At 36.3% G+C, this 23,343-nt stretch overlaps 1 protein-coding gene across 1 annotated transcript in view; it reads right to left on the bottom strand.

Moving 5' to 3' along the window:
- RYR2 (ryanodine receptor 2) overlaps nucleotides 1-23,343 on the bottom strand; it is a 437,742-nt gene that overhangs the window by 149,074 nt on the left and 265,325 nt on the right. The window contains exons 29-40 of the mRNA XM_072857729.1: nucleotides 17,756-17,964; nucleotides 15,952-16,126; nucleotides 9,363-9,571; nucleotides 8,095-8,447; nucleotides 6,912-7,026; nucleotides 5,883-6,043; nucleotides 5,016-5,175; nucleotides 4,661-4,747; nucleotides 3,691-3,917; nucleotides 1,944-2,745; nucleotides 1,187-1,387; nucleotides 959-1,064 (exon numbers count right to left, since the gene is read on the bottom strand). Of these exons, the coding sequence (XP_072713830.1) occupies nucleotides 959-1,064; nucleotides 1,187-1,387; nucleotides 1,944-2,745; nucleotides 3,691-3,917; nucleotides 4,661-4,747; nucleotides 5,016-5,175; nucleotides 5,883-6,043; nucleotides 6,912-7,026; nucleotides 8,095-8,447; nucleotides 9,363-9,571; nucleotides 15,952-16,126; nucleotides 17,756-17,964 (2,805 nt within the window). The remainder of the gene's footprint in view (nucleotides 1-958; nucleotides 1,065-1,186; nucleotides 1,388-1,943; nucleotides 2,746-3,690; nucleotides 3,918-4,660; nucleotides 4,748-5,015; nucleotides 5,176-5,882; nucleotides 6,044-6,911; nucleotides 7,027-8,094; nucleotides 8,448-9,362; nucleotides 9,572-15,951; nucleotides 16,127-17,755; nucleotides 17,965-23,343) is intronic.

The following is a 23,343-nucleotide window of genomic DNA, read 5'->3' as shown; positions in this document are numbered from 1 at the left end:
CTGTCCAAAGCTCCTTCCTTGACCAGAGTTTTAGTTTAAAAAAAATATTATCACACATCCCTGCATTAGCTTCTTCTAGCTAATGAGACATGATGTGAAAGGTCAGCTGCTTGTCTGCTCACGCTGTATGCTAAGTGTCTCTTTTACTTATATTTTACAATAGTGTACTGAAGTAAAATGAAGGGATGAGTATCCTCCAAACAGGAAAACAATAAAGTCCTCAACGCAAAATGTAAGCTTGTATTCCGAACAAAACTACTCTACAACTGAATTTGCAGTATTCACGGATATGAGCTTGACATGTAAAATACACATTTTGGTGCTTCATTTTTATATTGGTATTTTAATATTTAAGATGTTACTATATTTCACATTTTAATATGACATAGTATTTAATTGTTTTTTTATTAACTAAAGTGAAGAAATCAAACCCACAGAAATTTAACTGCTCCTTTTGATTATTACTCTATTTCAATAGATAATAAACTTCTGTATCTTCATTCATGTCTGAGAAGAATCAGCCACTAATATTACATTATATACTGGTTAACATGGCCATAGTCAACTTGACACAGCAAAGATGGCCTATACCAACCTATGCAAGGGAGTGCAAGGGTGAGGGAAAAGGGCAGAGGAACCCCTTGAATAACAAGTGAGCTACAGCATTATCCAATACACTAAGCCCAAAGAAATTCCCACAGAGTTGTATGGATGAAAAAAAACCCTTTTCCCTCATGAAACAAAACGTACTGCATTCCCTTCTAGTTTGACCAGATATGAGGATAAGAACATTTCCTTGGTTTTGACTACAAGCTGAGTACCTTTATTTGATAGTATTTATAATTGATATAGTGTAACCTATAGACTACTCAGTGTTTCTTATGTAAAATTATTTAGAAAAATTGCTTCTAAAGCTAATATAATTTAAAAAGTAAAAATATTCAGTAACAATATTTACCACAGTGTGTCATTAGGTCTTCGTGGAAATCCAAGAGTTGATCCCGAATTTCTTCAGGGCAAGGACAATCATTTTTATCATCTTTGAAGTTCAGCAGCATGTTAATCTTAAAGAATACAAAGGAAAGGCAAATGACACTGATCTCCAAAAGAAAAAACGTTGGAATCAAACAGAATTCTGCCACACATAGAGCACAAAAAAAAAAAAATCGTCCATTGTAAGCTGTACCTGCTCCTGAGGTGGGGATCGAAATTCTTTTGTTTTTCTAGCTGTCAGGGCAGCAGACATGTTCAAGGCCTGCATCACTTCATTGTACCGGAAGCGCTGATTCTCTTGAAGCTTGGCCACAAAATCATCTGAAAATGCTACAATGGCTTCTATTCGGTGTCGTACTTGGCAATCACACAGGTACTGGAGTAGATGACACATCTGAGAACACAGTATTGTAAGAGAAAGAAGAGTTGGTAAGCTAAGAAATTTCTTCTGTATATTATGCAAATAAGGATGAATTCCTTACAGCAGCAGTTACTATCAAATAAAGTGACTGAAATCTTTAATGCTGTCATTTACTACATGTGAAGTAATCCTACACCAGAAATACCTGGCATCTGCAAGAGATTTATGTGCCTCAGACATATAAAATATAAGACTAATAAAAGTTATAAGAGAATGGATTTACTCCTTGCTTCTAAGGAATTTCTTTTCTGTTTGGATCCATAAAAATGAAGAATTCCCTGTTAATGTCATTGAGAAGGTAATTCTATTTAATGAAACAACAGTTGTTTGATCTATGGTGAACAAGTTTATATCATCAGGAAGTTTATATCATCAGGAAGATACTAAACCTTGTTGTTTCTTGTAAAGAAATGACTTCTTTATTTAACTAACATCAAAATGCTATATTCCTTGAAAGAGAAATAACAAAGTGAAGAAAAAAGGATCTGTGAAGAAATGGGAACAACCACCATCACAACAGTATTGTTACCTGTAATTTAACAGGTTCTGGAAGTTTCATCTGAAGGAGTCCTTCCTTTGGCACGTGCTCCCCTCTGACTTCTTCCTCTCCTTCTTCTGACCTGAGCTCATCTGAACTTAGCTCCTTCTCCGAGAAATCAATTTCATCCTCCTGGCTCATTGCTTCTTTGAAAACCCTGGGCTCAATCAACTGCAAGATGTGTTTCAGATCCCCATTGTGGAAGATTCCCATAATTAGGAGGGTATAAAAGAGCTTGATGAGAGGGACAAACAGAAATTCTGTAGAACCTCCAACCGGATCTCTGACATGGAGGCTGCCCTCCTGAACCGCTTCAGTCAGCATCTCTATGGTTTTGGCCTTTAAGATTTCCAGAGGGAATTCAGGACTGAACTGAAAGCATTCACTGCTAATGCTTACAAAACTCGGGGACGAGAACTGCATTCTTGGCCTTAATGAAGTGCTAAGTCCTATACCAGGGAGGCCATGTTTTTTGTTTTCATCAGGAAACAAAGTAATAGTCTTGGTCTCATCTGTCATTGGAACTATAAATTCATTATTCATCATTAACCTGGCAGTTGCATAGGTATTGAGATGGATGTCAATGAGTAAGTCATAATATCCTGCACGTAATAATCCTGGCATATATTTATTCTCAATCGCATACAGGAGCTGAGATTCATCCACATGGCTACACATAGCATGGGCCACTCGGTTGTTGCCCAAAGCACAAACAGCTGAATATAATCGGAGGGTATGGTAGTGAAATTTCAGCAATTCTTCTTGCTCTGTCAGCTCTAAAATATCAATTGTTCTGCAGAGAAAAAAAACAATACAGTAAATTCCATATCTGTGCAAAAACTTACTTAAGGGAACAAATTCAAAATTCTTCCTAAGGATAACACTGCTACAGTATCGGTTCTAGGGATGGACTTTTTCCACATTTCAGCTTTCATGTGAGAAACACTGTCAACCTAAGAATTAAGGACTAATAACAAAGTTCAATCAGGAATCCATTCAAGTTGCTCCTAAAGTACAACTTCAATCACTTTCAGTGGGGAAAGATCAAAATTATTTACTTAACACAGAATACTTCATACTACAAACAAGAATTTGGATAACTGAAAATGAAGGTTTTAAAACTAGTATAGGTTGAGATATTTATACCATTTATTCCTTTTAGATCTGGGGTGGCAAAATGGCAACAGACTAACCAGTTCATTTGCAGAGGGTTTGGGGTTGGAGTTCTTTGTTTAGAATTCTTACCTAATTTTTTAGTGATTTTATTTTCAGTTTTGGCACTGGCAAAATGCTGAGGGCTTTGGGTAACAAGGACATCACAAAGTTAAATTTCTTCAGTTGTTTAAACTAAATTTAGGAAAATTAAAGTAATGGAATAATGAAATTGGTCACAAATCTTTAAAAATCTCTACAAAAACAGATCTTTGCCTATCTTATAGATTATCTTTAAAAATTTATAAATAGAGTTCCTTTAATTTTCATCCAAAACCTATATATACACTATTAAAGAGTTTGGAGAGAAACTAGGAGAGTTTGGAAACACAAAAAGTAGGCAAATCTTAAAACATTGAAAAATAAGATTAATTTTAAATATTAGCTAAATCAAAACACAGTGCCCTTATTTACATGTGTTATAAATACAGATAAGATCTTGGGTTTTTCTTATAGAAATTTTATTACATGTCTCTCTTCATAATCCCAACCTAGCTCTGGTATACTTCAACACACAAACATCAACCTGTTTTCTTCAGGAATATGAAGAGCCATGAACTGCAAAGGATTCAGGCACTGTATCATCCAGCCTTGACGTTCACTAATCCGAGAGACATCAACCTTCAAGAAATGGTTTGGCACTCTGCTCCAAAGCACATGAGTCAGAAATTGGACATGGAGACGTGGAGGACATTGAGAGACTGGGTTTTTGTGTTCACTTTTGAATAAGCCAGCAGATAATGGCATTACGTTCTGGAAAATTCCAACAGAAGAGACAATCAGTTTCATCACCTTTATCAAACAATGAATATATGATACTTTTCAAGAAATGTATTCAATGTACAGTACAGTAAAGCACAGTGCAACAGGAAATCAACATTTTCAGTAGTTTGTAAAACCAGCTGGGAATTGTTGGCAGATTAGCAGCAAGAGATCATTGTCCATAACAAATTTTTTAAAATAACTAAATCTGAAATAGAAACTTGAATGGAACATTTGGTCACTTCCTTGGACCAGAGATCTGAACTCCACTCTTCTTTTACCTCTTCTGATTTCTTAGACATCCATGTATCCAAAGCAAGGAAGTAAATTTCAGCTCAGTTTTCTTGAGTGTACTGTTTGAATGTATTTTAAAACTGTTTTAAAATCCTAACCTAATCTGCAGATACACCTGTTACTCATGCTCTGTTTGTAGAATAAGAGATTTGCCTCACTGACCCCAGTGATTTTGTTTCATCATGAAGGATGAGATTCAGAAAATTCAACAGGACTTTGCAATATCCTCTGCCAATTCTAATCAGTTACAATCCTTCTCATTCAAGGTACTGTATTTTAAATACATGAAGTATTTAAAACTGAGTTAAGAATAAAAATGGCAATAGTGCAAACACTTGGAATCATAAAAATGTACCCAATACCAAGAACACATTGCAGGCAAAAGATTATTTGATATGATATATTAGTCCTAAACCTGCACAAAACCAAGCATTATTTACCTTTACTCTTCCCAACTCAAACTGGAAAACATTGGGGCTTGTAGCTTGAGCAAATACAGCAGGAAATAACTTTGTACTTGGTTCAACCTAAATCAAAGATGCACAAATATATAACCACTGAAGACAGGAAAACACTATTACATATTAAAAAAAGCTCTAATATCTATATTGACAGTCAATAAGTTCAAGCCTTTGAATAAAGCCCCAGAAAATCCAAATAGGAGGGAAAAATCACTGTCATAACAGTGACAATTACTTTTTCTTCCAATCTTGTACAAAAGTTTCTAATAAGATGCAGTCTGAAGATTTGGTTTTCCCTCTTCCCACTGGAAGATATCATCAAAAAAATACTCACCTGATAGTATGTGCCTAGTTCCTTGCCATTAGCTGTGAAAGTCAGCAGGCCACTGGCAGCATCAACCAAGCAACCAATCTCCAGACCATTATTATTACGTCCTTGTCCAGGGCTCATGGTCTCTCCTGCGCACACCATATAGCAGTTGCTGCGTTTTATACTGAATGTCAAAAGACAAATTTATTTATGGATGGTGTGTAACTTTATCTTGTGGAATAAGAACAACTTTGCAACCAACAGGGCCTTGTGGCTGAAAACAGCAGATCCCACCATAACCAAGGCGAAAATTCAATGAAACCTAGACTTCATAATTGAAAAAATAAAAACTAAAGATGACAAAATATACACAAGTTCACATCTTTTGTAAAATTCCAAGAGACAAAACTGACCTCGCAAGTTAATGTTTTAAATCATTTAATGTTAAGCATAACACAAAGTTTCTGGCATGGATCACAAGCTGAAGTGCTGAGAGGAGCTGTTGTTGTACTAATTTTGGCCGGCTCAAAACCAAAAAGTTGCAAAAATACTACAAGGTATTTTGCTCTACTTTGTACCAGTTCAGAAGTCAATATTTACAGGATCATGGTCTGAAACTACATAGAAAAGCTGCGCTATTTTATTTTTCAGTGCCTATTGATTTGATTAGATCATTACACCAGTGTTTCCTCAGAAGCACGAGGAGAGAACAAGTAAAGTTACACTTTTTCCTATTACTTTTTTTTTCCCCTTTTCTTTTTTTTTTTTTTTTGGAGAGGGGGTGTTACATCAACCCAATTACATTAAGTGGGGTGGATTTACAGTTTATAAATTGCTCGTGGCTTTTACGGATATTAAAAAATGTATATCTTTAAGAAAATTGTAACCAACCTCTCATGAACTTTCCCTTTTTCGTCTCCCAGTGTAACTGTGACAGTACGCACTCTGTCCAAGTCAAAGCTTGTGTCATACTGGTGAAAGTCAGATGTAATCCAGCCCACCCAGACATTAGCAGGTTCTTGACCAGGAAATATTCTCACTGAATAATAGTACTGTCAATAAAAAAATAATGTCAGTAAATTTTAGTATTTGGTATCAGTTTCAGATGGTATCTGTATCAGTTTGATTCAGAATTAACTTGTTGCTCTAAAATCTGAAAATATGTCATCTCTTCAAAAGTAGCATAGGCTTCTTCAAGTCAAATTCATAAGCAAAGCAAAAAAAGAATATAAACACAAATCAAAATACAGCCAACAAAATATGTATGTTAAACAAAAAATGGAAAAGATTAAAGATGCAGCTTATATGCTTGTATTTTAGGCTTCTGCATCATAGCATTGTAGGCTATGTTTGTACTGCAGCTACAATTTTCATACTGTAGGTGACTCAGTTTCTAGTATCTAATATCTTTTAGAAAGAGGAAAATACATCCAAAGGAGAAGTAATTTTTCTTTGAACATTGAAGAGTGAGTGCTTACGGAGCTGATCTCATCAGAGAAAGATGCACAAAACTTTCACTGGGAATGCCATGAAATAAATGCTCAGTAAAATTAGTACAGATGTTTTCAAATGCTCCTGAACATTGACCTATTCGTTTAGTGAACTTTTTCCTATTTATTCCATTATTCTAGAGCTATTCATCCTCTTTTATGTTTGGTGTTATCAATAGTAGTTTCAAAAATGGATTCAATTAATTTATGGCTTTCCATGTGGAAATTGTTTTAGACTCACAATCAAGTCAAAACAAAAGGAACATAATGGTCTCAACTTCAGCAGTACAGGACTACCACAGACATTTAAACTAAAAAATTTTCCTGAAAATTACACTGTTTCTGAAATTCTTACAAGCAAAAACATGTAGCTATTGAAGAAAAGAAAGAAAAAGCAAACAGCTAAAACACCAATCCTATGTTACGATACCGTGGAAGTTTGCATCAAATAATCATAGTCATCCCTATCATCTGCTAGCACATCCTCAGTAAGCCGTGCAGAGTGACTCGTGCTATAATCTGGTTTTGTCCTCCTGAGCATAAATCTGTAATAAAATAAGTAAAATCAAAATCTATATGAAAAGCTCAATATATCTATATATATACACAAAGGAATTTTACATTGATACATTATCCCTAAACACATATTTATTATGCTATCCCTAAATACATAGTATTTACTACATTATTAATACATAACACTAGTTAGTTTATTGCTTCCATGTAGATTAAAACAAAATAAATTCTTCAGAAAAGAGAAAGAAACAAGCTCATTTTTAAAAGCACTTAAATTAATTCTGAGCTTAAACTATATATTCAAAAGTTACTCGGAAACTAAACTCATGTAACTTAAAAAATTATCATGCTGTTAAACACCTATGTCACTTTGGAAGAATGTGGAACCTTAAATGACCTTCATGCATTTAAAAATACCATCCATATGCCCTGATTTATTCTGCAATTGAAATATTTAACAAACCAAGTTTGGTAAAGAAGAGCAGAAAAGGAATGGAAAGCTGCAGTAATATTGTCTGGGTAATGGCCTTGTGTTTGCATCTCCACAGCATCATCAAGTTAGGTGTTCCGCTCCTGATTCCATAAGAAAAATTAGGGAGAATGAGCATGTCAGCGAGAGAATATTCTTATGATTATTTTGTTCCTTGAGTGAGCTAAGAAGCTAATGTCCATTTCTAGATAAAGATTATCTAACACTTTAAGCTTTTTGGAAGCCATGTGAAAAAACATTCCATGTCACTTTGAAGACCTCCTAGTTCTGTCAGAATGGATCTCCGTGGTTTTCGAGTGCACTCCACGTAATGATCACAAAAGCCTTCACAATAAACCAAATGATAGGTTTCTAACACCTTGAAAAATGTTTTCAGTTTTCTGCTTCATTTTAATCTATATATTGCATATGATGTAATTGAACCACATGAAGGTTAAGTGTCCTGCCTACTGTGTTATATCCAAATTTAGGGCAGAATTAGGGAAAAATCTCTGCAGACTTGACTGGCATTTTCTTCTACTATTCAAGAAACAGGAAAAAAAGGCAAAAAAGGAAAAAAAAAGAAAAAAAGAGCAAAAAAAAAAGGCAAGCCAAATGTGCTACTAACCTTTGTTTAAGACGTGAAGGCTTTTCTTGAACATAATCTTTATGGTTGTTTAACTCTGGTTTTGTGGCATCTTTTTCTCTTTCTGTCCGGTCGGGAACTAGATGACCATGAGCAGTTTTCATTAGAACCTCAAAATCAGAATCAGCATCATAATCCTCCAAGTCATTCTTCGGGCCAAAAAGACCAGAGCCTGGTAACCCTCCTGCAGCTGATCTGGAGAACACCTCAGCACATTCAATGGGCATGCTTAATCGAAAAAACATGACTTCTGTTTTACTGTTCTGTGAACCAAAGGACTTCTGTGTGACCTTCAGGCAGGGGCAGCTGTCTATGGTGCCATCAATTCTCATCACCTATCAAATGTAAAGATGTAGTTGTTTTGAAGCTGATGCTTTTTCCCCCTTGTAAATATTCAACTTATATTTCTAGAATAAGCATCCATAACTTGCAAAACTTGCAACAGTATGCTGTCAACAGTCAAATGTGCTGTCAACAGTCAAATGTAGTCATGTGCTGCCATTTTAAGGGGAAATAGATTCTATAAAGGAGTGGAGGTTTTTGTTGTTCCGTCGTTAAATAAAAAACCCTACTCACAAAGGAATGACCTTTCTCATCATAACTCTTTGCACATAAATCCAACCCGCCCAGAATAACACAAACCAACGAATATAAATCATACATGTACATATGCAAGAAAACAATTTCTTTAATACTACAGTGTGATACACATCAGCTGAAAAAGAGTTCTTATTTCATCAATTTCAGAAGGATTTCGTGGTAGACTTACAAGGCATGAATTCAGTTCCATCAAGATGCACAACCAATTGGGACATAAGTGTTGACACAATTGGCTAATAAATATTTATTAAAATAAAAACCAATTACTTATGAAAAAATCACTTCACAAAGTGTGTGCACTAGAACACACGGTATCTGTTATGTAGAAATGCCCAGTTTGTGAAGTTGTATACAAACATAGCTCTCACTGCCCAAGGAGGTATTAATGAGGAAATCTCATAGAATTTGTCTCTGAGAATCTCATGTTTACACACATGACAGATTTCATGGATAAGGAAATACTATCAACCAAATAATTACATTATTTGCAACTCCACTGAATGTAAGAAATTTGTAACAGGTGTGAGGTTCATCCAGAACTGGGTCAACATATCACATTAAAAATCTTGTCTAGAAGTGCAAAAGTAGAAATGTCATTTAAACATATTCATGGAAGATGGGTCTAGAAACATTTTAATAGTATCACAAACCTCAATATGTTCATGATTTTGTGGCACTGGTAGAAACTGAGGGAGCCTTTTACTCAGCCAAATGGTGATGTCTCTGTTTGTATTAACAGCAAAGGGTTCATACCCTTCCTGTAAGCCACAGATAGTGAAATATTTTAGAGTGCTGACATCTTTTCCAAAGTTCATTCTTCCCACTTGAGATGGGCCCAGGCTGCACACAGGTAGAAATCCTTAAAACAAGATGAAAGAACAAGTGTGTTGTACATCATGAACATCAGAGAACTGCTCTCTTCCATAACCCAATTAAAAGTCATTTGGAAAAAAAAAATTTCAAAAAAACAAACAGTATAAATGCAAGCAGTCATTGATAGCACATCACTTCTTGCATGTCACCAAGTACTGTATCTCAAATATAATTCTGAAAAAAAAAGCTCTCTAACAGCCATGGATCTCTTCATGCAACACAGAATTTACACCGAATTTACTTCACAGAAATCTAAGAGTACTTCGAGGAGCCTGACAACCAGCTCTTGGTTAATCTCTCTGCTAAGCTGCTAGTGTTGCCAATTTTACTCCAAGTCTTACTATTTTTTATATTCCTCCTAAAATTCCATTAGTGATGGTATTTTGAGAGAACCTCAAAAATTACTTTAAAAGTAATATAGTGCTTGTCCATATGGCTATACTAGTGAAAAAAAATTACAAATATGCACCAAGTGTATGCTGTAGATTTAAAAAAAAAAAATTAATTAATTAAAAAATTCATAATACTTTGTGAGTCTGGATAATGAGAACTGACAACATGATACTGTAGCTTCATGAAACTTATGGTAGGGTTTTTTTTTGTTTTGGCCTGGGTTTTTTGTTTTTACTTCTGAATCAGTTTCACATTTGTATGCATCTGCTCTCTTACTGTTTCACTACCACAGGGAACTCACTTGTGACTCCTCTGCACTTTTTAAAAAAACATTTGGGCTTTTTTTTTTCAGGTTCAGCATCACAGTCTAAAACCTAAGAAAATCTCTTATTTCTTCTGTTCCTTTTCATCCTGAGTTTGAATTTCCACAGCTACAAACCACTTTGTAAATTAATTTGATATAGCTATTAATAAAATGTTTTCTTTTGTATCGATAAGAAACATGAAGCTCTGTTCAATGATTCTAGTTCAAGTTAATGTACCAGGTATTGAAGGGTATAAGGACAAAATACAACTAGTTCCTCACTTTTCTTTAGGCTGCCCAGATTAAAAAGGGCAGAATATCTGTTTGTGATGTTCTTTAGAGGCAAAAGCAAACTCCAGAGCACCATCTACGGGAATGACTGCTCACCAGATAAAAGATCAACCTTCAGTACCACCTTTTGAAGATTTTATTATGGATACACAAGATTGGTTATCATGTGTATGTGTATTAGTGTATGTCCTTAAATTGATCGTGCCTATCAGTCATAAGTTCAAGTCCAGATTTTTATCTTCACAACAAGGCTCTTAAATCACAAGGCATCAACTTCTCAGATGACATAGATGATTTAGACAACGTGATTTATGTCTATTCTGCTAGTGCAAATCCAATGACAGACAATAATAAAGAGTATTTTCCAGCACTAAATGAAGCAAAATTGTATTATACAACACATAACTAGGAAAGTTATATTTGCATATATACAACAAATATACAAATATGCAACAAATATGCAACAAATATGCAAATATACATATATTTGCATATTATACAACACATAACTAGGAAAGTTATGTTTGCATATATGCTGTGGTAAAGCCCAGCAGCTCTAGTAGGGAGAATTTGCAATGCTCCCTGTTGAGTTAAAGGAACCCATAAATTGTTGCAAAAGGTTTTAAACAAAGCCAAAAATGAAAATTCTACTTTCAATAACCTTACAAATCTCAGCTCATCACTCAAGAACAGTAACAACCTTCTGTGGACATCAAGTTGTTTGAGAATGGGTTTTCACAGAAACAGTTGTGACAGCATGAATCCTCACAATATTAACCAAAAATTACAAGATTTGCTATGAATCACATAGGTATATGTGGCCTAAAGCATATGCTTTCTCTGTCTGAATCACCCCTCCATTTAATTTCCAATTCTTATTGATGTAAAACATTTTCAGATGTTTCCAGGATGTATCGCACTTTCATTTAGAATCTTATGAAGAGTTTTGCTTTCCACATCTCAAAAAGGATATAATACATCTGAAAATGGTCAACACGAATGAAACTGCTTTCTTACCAGTAACATTTAAAGAAATTAGGATACTTCAGCCTCAAAAAAAAAAAAAATTATTAAGAGTGTATTATATATACCCCCACTATGAGTGGCATAGAGAAGATGAACAGTAAATGATTTTTCAATGTCTTTCATAACAAAAATTATGATCAAATAAACTGTTTGGTAGAAAGCTTCAAAACAAAGGGAGGAGCTTCCTTATACACCTCACAGTAATGCTGTGGAATTCTCCATCACATAGCATCATGGATGCTAAAACGTCACATTGATTCAAAAGGTGTTTATAGACCTTCATGTGGGAAAGAAAAAAAACAAAACAAAACACATCAGGGCTATGCAACACAAACATATCATATTTGCCAGGAAAGCTCCTGAACCAGAGATCACTGGAGGCTGGGTGACTGTATCCCTATCTGCTTGTCCTGTTCTGATACGTATCCACAGGCATTTGCTATCCACTGCTGTTGAACACAAAATAGTGACCTAACTAGACTTTTGGTACAAACATGGTTACATTTTCATAGAAAACACAGAGGAACAAAAGCTTAAAAAAAAAAGTGTTCAAAGACAAGGAGGTGTAAACTGATCAGTTGTGGACATGCCGTATTTATATATAAGTTCATATTTATATATATGAACAATTGTTTTATGTTTCTGCACAGGTCAAATATTTCATGAAAGGAAATAGCAAGCTCTATCTCCAGCACCTTGAGAATTAACACACAGCCAGTTCCTCTTTATTACAGCCCTCAAATCAAACGGGAAATAATTGTTTTACAAAACAAAAAAAGCAATAGCAGCTGATGTTATCAGCAGAATTCAGTAAGCATACATTATAGAAAAAGCTGATTAGATAATTAGATGCAGTCCAAAATCCAAGAAAAGATTATCAACTCTATTCATGAAGACTGAGATGAATAAATGACATAAAACTAAATCAAATGGGAATATTTAAAATATGTAAAATATTTAAAATATTACTAATATTTACCCTTCCTATATAGAATCTACATAAACTGTTAACTCTTCTACCTACGCATTTTCCTGCGGGCTCAGGAAAAAAGTTCTCACAGATAGATTCATTCTTAGACATGAAGCAAATATTTTACACACACACACAAATAAAATGTAAATGAGTATTTGCAAGATTCCCTGAAAGAAAACAAAGAAACCCAGAACAAAATTCCTACACAGGTAAAACTCTTGTTGATTGTTATTACTCAATCTAGTATTTTCTATCAACTCTGTAACTGTAGCCAATATGGAATCAAGATGACAATCTCTCTTGCCAATACATATTTAATTGATGCCAAAATGGTACTGTACGTGTAGCTACATCCTGCAAGTAATCGTAACTATACAGTAACTGTTGCTCTGTATGCATGGAATATAAATACCAGTGCCAGTCCTAATCATGGAAGCACTACTTCTGTCTCTGGTGAAATTCTGCACCGATTTGCCAATGGTATAGCTGTCATTAAGGTGTTCTGGGGGTCTTCCGTATCTGGTAAAGACATGGCATCTCATCTTATAGGGAGTGTACTGGTAAGGCAGTTACGTGTCTTACTATGGAATACAAATTAACTTTCAGTACCCTTCTCTATATGGGTATCCAGGCATTTTATATGTGATACTTCGCAGATCCTGTGTAGCCCTTGCATGCTGGAGGCTACATAAAAAGATGATTTACCAATGACCTGGCTCTTAATCCCCATGGATTAACTGGGCTATGGACAAAACTTTTATTGTACTGTATAAAATCGCAAAACAAGTAGAAAGACTTTAACACTACCACCAGAAAAGTAACCCTCTAGCATTGTTTGTCATACGTGGCAAAAGCATAGGACAGCAACACTTTTTATAATTTTCCCTTCTTTCGAGAATACAAAATGAACCTCCTGACCCAATTTGTCAAACACTCACTACAAACAGTTCATGCTCACAGAGATCATGAGCTGACAAAACAAAATTTGGTTTGCGCAGTGTACTTGTTCATATCTACAGTGTGAAATTTCTCTTACACAAACACATGATAATATGCAATTATGTTTAACAATTTTACTACTGAGATGGTATCTCACAAAGTAGTCTGCCATAATCCCAAGGAGCTCCTCTTGTTGACAGTACAACCTAAGATGCAGCACATGAGCCTTGTGTAAGCCATATTCCCTTTTCATTGTTCCTAAGTAAATTAAAGCTACAGGACTGATTTATAGTCAGACTACATCCTTCAAAGCAGGACACTGGGCTCTGACCAGAAATTTTATCTTTTTTCTAAAGTGAAAGGTCTCTTTCTGCAGCAGCACATGGCATGTACACAATTCACTGATAGAAGTGACCTGCAGAAAGGTCTCAATGCTCTCAAGCAAGAGCCATTAACAAAACCAAACTAAAGCCAGCCTACAAAAAAATGAAAGCTCTATAAAAGTCATATTTAATTTGGGTATTTCATATGTGTGTTTGTATATACACACACATACATATAGATGCCCCCCCCCATGAATTGTATATGAAATACCCATAATATTTACAAATACTGATCTGGAGTTATTAAATCTGAGATGAATCACCACGTTCCTTTGAAAACAGAATAGGAGATCTTATTTCAAAGGCAAGCTCTTTTCTACAAACATGACACCAGAGGAACTTAAAGTGAATTAAAGGGATATTGTGAAAAATCTGAGAGGCTTGACACTGACATTAAGTCTTTGGCATGGTTACCAAGGCCTTCAGGCACCACGACAAACCAGGAACTACTACTTTAGCAGTTTCCGACTCAACAGAGATCTGTTTAAATCTGAACCTGCAGCTAGAAACAAGTACCACGAAAACTACACCACTGTGATTTCATCAGCTTTGAAATCAAAATAGTGGTCAAACAGGCTGTCCTCAGAATTTCATGGAATTCCAGTTTCTCTCGGAATCCCTCACTCCTCAATGGGATTATACTACCTAATAACTGGAAAAGCATTATAATTTAATGGCACCAGGATGATTTTATGACTATACCACTAACAGTAAGCCAAGTCACGCATCCCTTTCCCTCATCATGTTATCACAGTATTTAAGGAAATCTGAAGGCAGTAAAGTAAGGGGCATGGGTATAGAAAATTGGTGGCAATTATCTCATTTTAAATCAAATCAAATTATTCCTAATTCTTATGCTATGGCAGAAGAAGGAAAAAAAAAATTTCTTCTCCCAAAGCACTCCTGAAAGTAAAATACTCTGAAATCCAGATGAAAGTAAAGTGGTTAAAATTCAAGCAGGGAACTATCTAATTAATAGGTCTAAGATTCATACTTCCCCTGGGAATAGGGATCAGTAACCCAAAAGTATCATTTGCAGCTTTTACTTTTCAAAACATTTAACTTTCTCTCTCAGACACACATGTATTATTTAACATATGTATAATACATATGACAGAATATATGTACCTACTACAAATGAAAGGGAAAGATTAAAGCTTAAAATAATTCTTTTTACGTTAGCATAGTGCAGATATTTTAGACAGTTATCTGCATTAATGTAATTTCTTACCCTTTTATGTACCTATTCACACACAAGTATGTAATTAAATTTATAAACAAAAATACTTTTGTGGTATAGAATCAGTTTGGCACCTCACACAACCTCACAATCTTTGCCATCTTTCACAATTTCATAAGCTATGGCTTCATGGTAAACTAAAACCTGCTTGTAGACGCTGAAAGCTGCACCAAGAACACCATAACAGCAGGCACAAAACTCAATCTGCTGGTTTAGAATTAAGTAAAAAATTTTGGAGGCTAACTTTGTACCAGCTAGCTTTATCCTGGATCAGGTGTCATTCCTCCTCCTAGAGCTAAAATAAAACCTTAAAGCTGGCTTAAACTCACTACCATATGTTCTCACTAATTTGACAGAAATTTGCTAGTATTTCAGTATTTGATCTACATAAAATTTGATGTCCCTGCCCATGGCAGGGACATTGGACTAGATGATCTTCAAAGGTCCCTTCCAACCCAAACCATTGCATGATTTGTTCTATGATTCTATTATATAATATGGTGACCTGCTGCAGTGCAGATGAAAAATTAAAGGTCATGAATTTGCAACCCCAGACACATCCCTGCAAAATAGTCAAAAAGACTGATCACAAAAGATGGCTGCAAAGTTCACCACATAAAAAGGCCTTGCCTCATCCTTACACCCAGCATGCTTCCTTTCCAAAGGCTTGATACTAATGAAATAGAGAAAAGGACAAGGGGTAGTTCCCTGGGGAGGGGCGGGGCGAAAAACAAGCAGCACACCGCATTAAAGGGAAGCCAGAGCAAAAATTGGGCAACAACAGCAAGTTAACAGTACAATGTATTACAGTACTTACCGTCTCCAACCTCAAAGTCCTTGAATGCAAGTTCTGAACCTGAGTCATCAAGCAGGATTTCACCATTTAAGGTAAACATCATAGTGTGCTCATTCATGTCAACCATACATCCAACAACATCTCCTGCCAACCAAGAGCGACCAAAATGCTCATTACCCTGATGCCACCGCTGTGCCTGAAAAGGATTTAAAAGAATTTCAAGGAGTAATAGTGACAATGTATGTGTTCCTCTCTCCCTTAGTGGTACAACTAATAATTAGCCCCCCTAATTAAGACAGCACTAAAATTAACACTTTCACAGCATATCATTCCAAAACAATGCCTGTGAGTACTCCAAGTTGACTTTGAAAATGGAAATCCAACAATTAACTTTCTGCAAGCATCCCTCACATCAGTATTGTAAAACGTTGCTAAGTGAGCTGACAGGGAAAATTGCTATTCAACATTTTAGTAACAAGAGTGAGCATGGCTTATTTTCCTGCAGAAGCTCCATGAAAGACGTGTAATGAAAATAATATGCTATCAATTACAATGTTAAATAGCTGCTTCACAAACTTTTTTTAAGCAATTGCTTTTATTTAATCTAGTAGCCTATAAATTCATTGCTTCTAAACAAACTTTATTGTTTCCTTAAGTATAATTCTAAAAATGTGTACAAAATAAATTAAGCTTCCTGCCATACCAGATTTTGGAAGGAACAGAATTGTCTGTGGATGGGACGAGCACTCTGACCTTCTTGATAGATTCCAGAGTAACTGAGGGCATAATTAATGATTCGTATGACTGACCTTCAAGTCAAAGACTGCAAGGGCTTTGGATGAGGTCTTGGATGGGAATTCAAATAAATTAACATCTATTAAGAACTATTGTAACATGCATAAAACAAAGCAGTGTTAATAACAAATAGGTTCCCTATTCATATATTCCATCACAAGTAGACTTTTATCCTCTGTATCCATCCTCAAAATCCTACAAAACAAATGAGTCTTTCTGTGTATCCTGAAGGTCAAAAGTTTTCCTATTACATATTGTAATAGGAATAAAGGAAATTAATTCCAACATCAGATACAAGAAACATTTTGACATGAGTCATCAGTAGCCTTAATAGCAATTATGGTTTGGATAGCAGTTGCACTTGCCTTCATACTGAAATAAAAAGTTTTAATGAGTTATTTAATCTATTCTGAAGAAAACCAGTAACATATAAAATAATTTGTTTTCCTATATATTTTTACTACTAGATTTCAATCTGTCATTGTCTCATGCAGAGTTAAATTTGAGCAAAAGTTACTGGTTCTATCATACTTCGTTTACTCTAAACTGTAAGGATTTCCATGAAAACTTAGGTATACTCTGTGTGTAACTTCTACATGCCTATAAAAAACTTGTATCAAAGTTTGCCTCAAACACTTACTGCTAATAATCTTAACCATATTTATTCCCTAATGGCACTTCTTACAGAGAGAACAACAGAGTAAAAATTTAAGGAAATTATTCATAGTTAATTACAGCTCTGCCAGTATTTTGAATAAGTCACTTAGATTTTCAATGCTTTATGTATATTGTACAAATACTGTGAAGCTGTGAAAAAAATTACAGAAATGCCAAACCCTGCTCATTAATTTTTCAGGTTACATTGATCTTCCTTATTCTACCCAGGCCCTCAAAGAGAGAGAGAAATAATTTCATAAAACACAAATAAAAGAAGAGAAGGCAATTAAGTTGAGGCAATGACACATGGAATAAGATGCAAAATTAAAAGTTTTGCAATCACTCATATTATTATGGATAAACATATACAAACCTTAAAGCCATCAAACACAAAAGCTTCTTCATCTGAGCCAAGTTCCTGATCTGGCAGACAACCTGGCCTGGTCCAGCCAACTCTCATGTCTCCTGCAGTAACTGCCTCAAACTCAAAGTACCACTTCCCAGCCTTCACTGCATAAGTCTTTTCTGTGCGGAAGATCCTGAATTTTTCCATTATCCCACTGCACATGTCCAGTCTCATCGCTGTAAGGTTTAAAAAAAATTTAAAAAGTAAAGGAAAAAAACCCAACACAGAAAGTACTGTATTCAACTACTGACAAAATGAAGGCATTGAAAACAAAAGGCAAAGGAACCCTCTGAGCATAGGCTTGCAAAGAAGAAAGTGCCTGCAAAACAGCCTTATGGGGAAAGTGCCCTTGCCCATTGTGGGGGAATCAGCACGTTTGGGTACCTCTCTGAAATGGCTCTACACTAATTCATCCAGCGGGGGGTGGGGGAGGAGAACTTAGAAGTCGGAGTGCAGTTACAGGGCTACGATCCTCATTGGGATCACAGAAACATGGTAGGACAACTCACATGACTGGAGTATTGCAATGGATGCATACATGGTTTTTAGGAAGGACAGGCTGGGAAGGTTATAAGGAAGAGTTGCCCTTTATGTGAGAGAGCAGCTGGAATGCATGGAGGACTGCCTTGGAATGGTTCAGGAGCCAGTTTAGAACTTACGGGTCAAGCTATGCAGGCAGACTAATATGGGTGCTGTAGTGGAATACCCCAGGTGTACTGGGGTCTACAGGGATATTGGAGCCAATGCTGTTTAACATCTTCATTTATGACCTGAATAATGGAACAGAGTACACCCACAGCAAGTCTGCACATGACACAAAACTGGAAAGAGCAGCTGATGCACCAGACAGTTGTGCTGCCATTCAGAGGGACCTCAACAGGCTGGAGAATTGCACTGAGAGGAATCTCATGAAGTTCAACAAGGCGAAATGCAGTCCTGCACCTGGGGAGGAATAACTCCAGCCAACAGAATACACTGGGGGCTGAGAAGCTGGAAACCAGCTCAGCAGAGAAGGACCTGGGGGTCCTGGCAGACAAGTGGAACATCAGCCAGTAATGTAGCCTCGCATCAAAGAATGACAGCAGTATCCTGGACTGCATAAGGAACAGCCTTGCCAGCAGGTCCAGGGAGGTGATCCTTCCCCTCTAGTTAGAATCATAGAATCATGGAATCATTTAGGTTGGAAAAGATCTTTAAGATCATCAAGTCCAACTGTTAACCTAACACTGCCAAGTCCAGCACTAAACCATGTCCCTAAGCGCCACATCCACACGTCTCTTAAATACCTCCAGGTATGGTGACTCAACCACTTCCCTGGGCAGCCTGTTCCAATGCTTGATAACCCTTTTGGTGAAGAAATACTAGCAAGGCTTCATCTGGAGTGCTGGGCCCAGTTCTGGGCTCCCCAGTGCAAGACAGACACCGACTTACTGGAACAAGTACAGCACAGGGCCATAAAGATGTGTAACGGACTGAAGCATCTTTCTTATGAGGAGAGGCAGAGAGAGCTGGGACTGTTTAGCCTGAAGAAGAGAAGGCTCGGGGGGAATCTCATTTATGAGTATAAATACCTGGTGGGAGGGAATGAAGACTCTTCTCAGTGTTGCCCAGTGACAGGACAAGAGGCAATGGACACAAGTTAAAAAACACTAAACTCCATCTGAACACAAGAAAACACTTTTTACTGTGAGGGTGGTCAAACACTGGAACAGGTTGCCAGAGAAATTGTGGAGACTCCATCCTTGGAGATAATCAAAACCCATCTGGACATGGTCCCGGACTACCTGCTTTAGTTGACCCTGCTTGACCAGATGATCTCAAGAGGTCCCTCCCAACCTCAACAATTCTGTGATTCTGTGAACTGGGCTCTCAGTTATTTTAAATAGAACAACACCAAACATAGAAACCCCAACAAAATACAGACTAAATTAATCTTCCAATCACCATAAAAGACAAACATTTTTCTTTGAGACAAGATTCCTCAACTGAGACATCTTCTTTACTTACAGACTGCGATCAATTCACCTAATCTTCTCATTTATATTCTAAAAGTCAGATTTCTTAGTTATGTCATTGTTATAAAAATGTATTACTATATTTCTTACTTATTATGATAAATAATAGAAGGAAGGTTGCAATTTAGATGTTTTTGCAGAAGCAATGGAAAATGCAGGATAGGAATCATAAAAGGAAGTCTTGCATGAAGCTTTAACAACAACAAAAATCCCGAAGTGATTATACTCCTGCTTCAGGAAAAAATACGTTAACTTCTGTCAAGATAAAGGGCAGCAAGTCTGGAAAGAATACAGATGCCCTTAAGGAGGGCATAAAAGTAGTGTTAAAGGCAACTCCTACTCAAGGCAAGGCAAGTTACTGTTCAAGAACAAAGGAAAACCTAGTCACAGCCAAGGTACTATTTAGAAAATATTATTTAGCTAGTGAAATAACAGAAAAAACAAGATGCCAAGTTTGAATTGTGTTGACTATTCTCCTTTATTCTTTCTCAAACTGTTGAAGAGATAGTCAGATGACTATGAGATTTCATAGAGTGCCTTAAAAACTGCCACTTCTCACTTCAAAGTTACTGTTTGTCAATTGTCAAGCTGAGATGAAGAAAAAGAGCTTGTTCACATTTCTTGTCTAGTGCAATGGAGTGTAAAATAAATTAACATTAACAGCTGTGTGAAAACAAAAGCTTTCACATATATTTATTCATTTCGTTAAGTATCTGTAGCATGATCACACGTGCTTATCTTATCATAGCTTACTATGCTTCATTCCCAAATTCTCTGAATTGCAAGGGATTCATAACAAGCTCATTTAAGAGTGTTTAAGTTAAAATTCACTCTTTGTCAGGTAACTATAAGTATCTTTTCTCAAAGACCAAAATGGCTACATGAAGAGTTTCAAAGGAGGCTAAAGTTAAACTTTTACACATTCAACTTATTCCTGCTAAATGTATTCACTGATTCTTTTACTCCATGAAAGAATAATGGCATAAAAAATACTGAAAAAATGTAAGCTGGGTTATTATTGGGTTGCTTCAGAGAAAGAGGAGAAAAGAAACCTCAAGGGAAGGGTAAAAATGTAAACATGTTATTGTCTGCTCTGTAACAGCAGTAGAAACAAACTTAGTTTGTGCCTCACATTTCTGCTTTATAACATTTGTGGCATGTGTAAGCAAAGATTTTTAAAGGGAGAAAAAGTATGCTGGTACATGTACCGCTTTGAGACATACAAATAAATCTATTTTCTCCTTTTTTCTTGACAACTAACAAATAAACTTTTGGGCTTGGATCTCTAAGCTCTGATCCAACTCTCCATCTATCCACCCCAGTTCTCTTGAGGGTTACCCCGCTCCTTTGGTCCCACTTCCACTCTTTTCCTGTGTTATCCCACCATGCATTCCAGAGCAATCTGTTCCAACAGAAATGTACTTTTGTTTGTCATTCACGGAACCACAAACCTTAGACTCACCTACTTCTCTAACTTTCTTCTTTCCTTCACTGCACTGAACATACTGTCTTGAAAAAAATGCTTTTATTGATTCATCTACAGCTATGTGGCATCCACATACTACCTATGGAAAATGTTCTCAGAAATTGCCTACGAACATTTACTTATGAATATTACTTGAATACTACTACTCATGAGCTTACCTGGTGCCTTGGAGATGGCCATACCTAACATTCTTTTAAACACTTTTAATCCTATCTTCTTTCTGCTTTCCTTCAATATTTTATATCAGTATATAGTGAGTTTTCCCTCCTTGAGATGCTTTTCACTACTCTACACATTTTCTTTATGCAGTATCTTCTGCTAAAATAGCTTCAAGTACAACCTTGTATAGTGAGTACATAAAATCCTCCCTCACTGTTCATTACTTATTACAGTCCTACAATCTGTTTCTGACACTTCTTTCTAAGACCTTACTATCAATTCAAACCATGAGGTAGCTTGAAATGACCAAAAAAAAAAAATCACACTTTAAAAAAATGAAAACGATTTCACGAAACACAAGAAGTAATGCTGAATCAAACCCTTGATCTTCATCCCTAAGTTCTCAACTACCCTATTATCTGGTATTTTACAGTTTTCTTTCCATTAATCAAATCACACGACGCAGGGATCACTCTGACTCTTTTTCTCAGATTAGGAAAAAGAATGTCTAAAGCATTCTGGATCTTCTTCCACAAATTTGCAAGGTATTAAAGCCTGCGCAGCCTTTGAAAATTCAATATTCTACTCTGATCACTGTAATTCCTCCTCTTCCTGAATTTCTTATACGCTCAAATATGTCTGCACCTACCTGTCTGTTTCTTAGACCATGTTAAGAACCTCTCCCTTTCTCTTCTGTTTTCTCAGCCACATCAAGGTCCACATTTCCAATACTATCTTGAATAGCCTATAAAATCACATCCCTCAGAACTTACTGTCACTTCTCATGCCACCAAATGCCTGACTTCGGTTAGGTCAGGCTCATTAAGTTTCCTGTAAGCCACTCTGAACTCTCTGCCACATAATTCTTTATCAGTAACATTTTCTCTTTGACGGCCTACACAATTAATGCCTTAAAAACACTTCTGAAGACCCTCAGTACCTCACCTATACAGAAGATGAACCACCACAAAGCATGGGAACTGAGAAGTTGTTGTCTTTTTAGATTCTAAGTAACCTAAGTAACCTTCCTAGATTCTAATCAATCCCAAAAATACAGCTGCTGTGGGAAACCAGTAAGTAATAACAACAATAAAAGCATAAAAAATGATGCTATAGAGCTTTGTAAATCAATGTTTAAAATAAAACTAATGCATGGAGATGCAGAACACCACTAGAGGGCTCTAAATCCTTTAATAACGGCATGGATTTTGGCTGATGAAAGGGGATCCCTATGACATGTTTTATGCATCTCAAAAACTTGAGAGGCTCATAAACTGTAAAATCTAAATCCCCAAAATGAATATAAAAATATTTTGCTGAATGCAATTCTAGTCTTGTTTAAGAAAGTCCAGTTTGTGGGACACTGTTCTGCAGTTCCTTTCCTCTGGGAATTTTGCAACAGGATTGATGACACCTTTCAGATACAAGGACTGCAATTGTGTTCTTTACATTTAATTGGTAACTCCATACACAGAACTAGCTCAAGGATCTCTGTATAATACGGAAAAAATAAATTTTTCCAGCAGTTTCTTCCCAAGGAAAGGCAGGGGCACATGGTTCTCAGAACTGTAAATGAGGAAAGGGGATTAATATTGTCCAGTGGGGTCTGGAGGAAATTGTGGAAAATGAGAGTGCTCTCTCTCCCTCTCACCCTACACCACTAGACAGTTCCTTTATCTTCACAAGAGGCAAAAGCCAACCCCCTTTCTCAGAACCAAGCAAAAGCCATGCACGCTCTCTCTACGCAGCATCCCCTTCCCACGGTGGGAGGGGAAGAAATTACAAGATTATGCAGCAGCCTTAAACTCTCCAGACTAGGTATAGACAGATTTAACAGTGAGACTGGCGTTTTGCCATTAATACAATCTACTCCACTAGGAAACAGATTGTTTTGC

The sequence above is a fragment of the Ciconia boyciana genome, chromosome 3 (genome assembly GCF_034638445.1).
Source record: "Ciconia boyciana chromosome 3, ASM3463844v1, whole genome shotgun sequence".
NCBI classification, from domain to species: Eukaryota; Metazoa; Chordata; class Aves; order Ciconiiformes; family Ciconiidae; genus Ciconia; species Ciconia boyciana.
The sequence above is the reverse complement of the archived record's forward strand: the minus strand, read 5'-3'. Positions and strand labels throughout refer to the sequence as shown.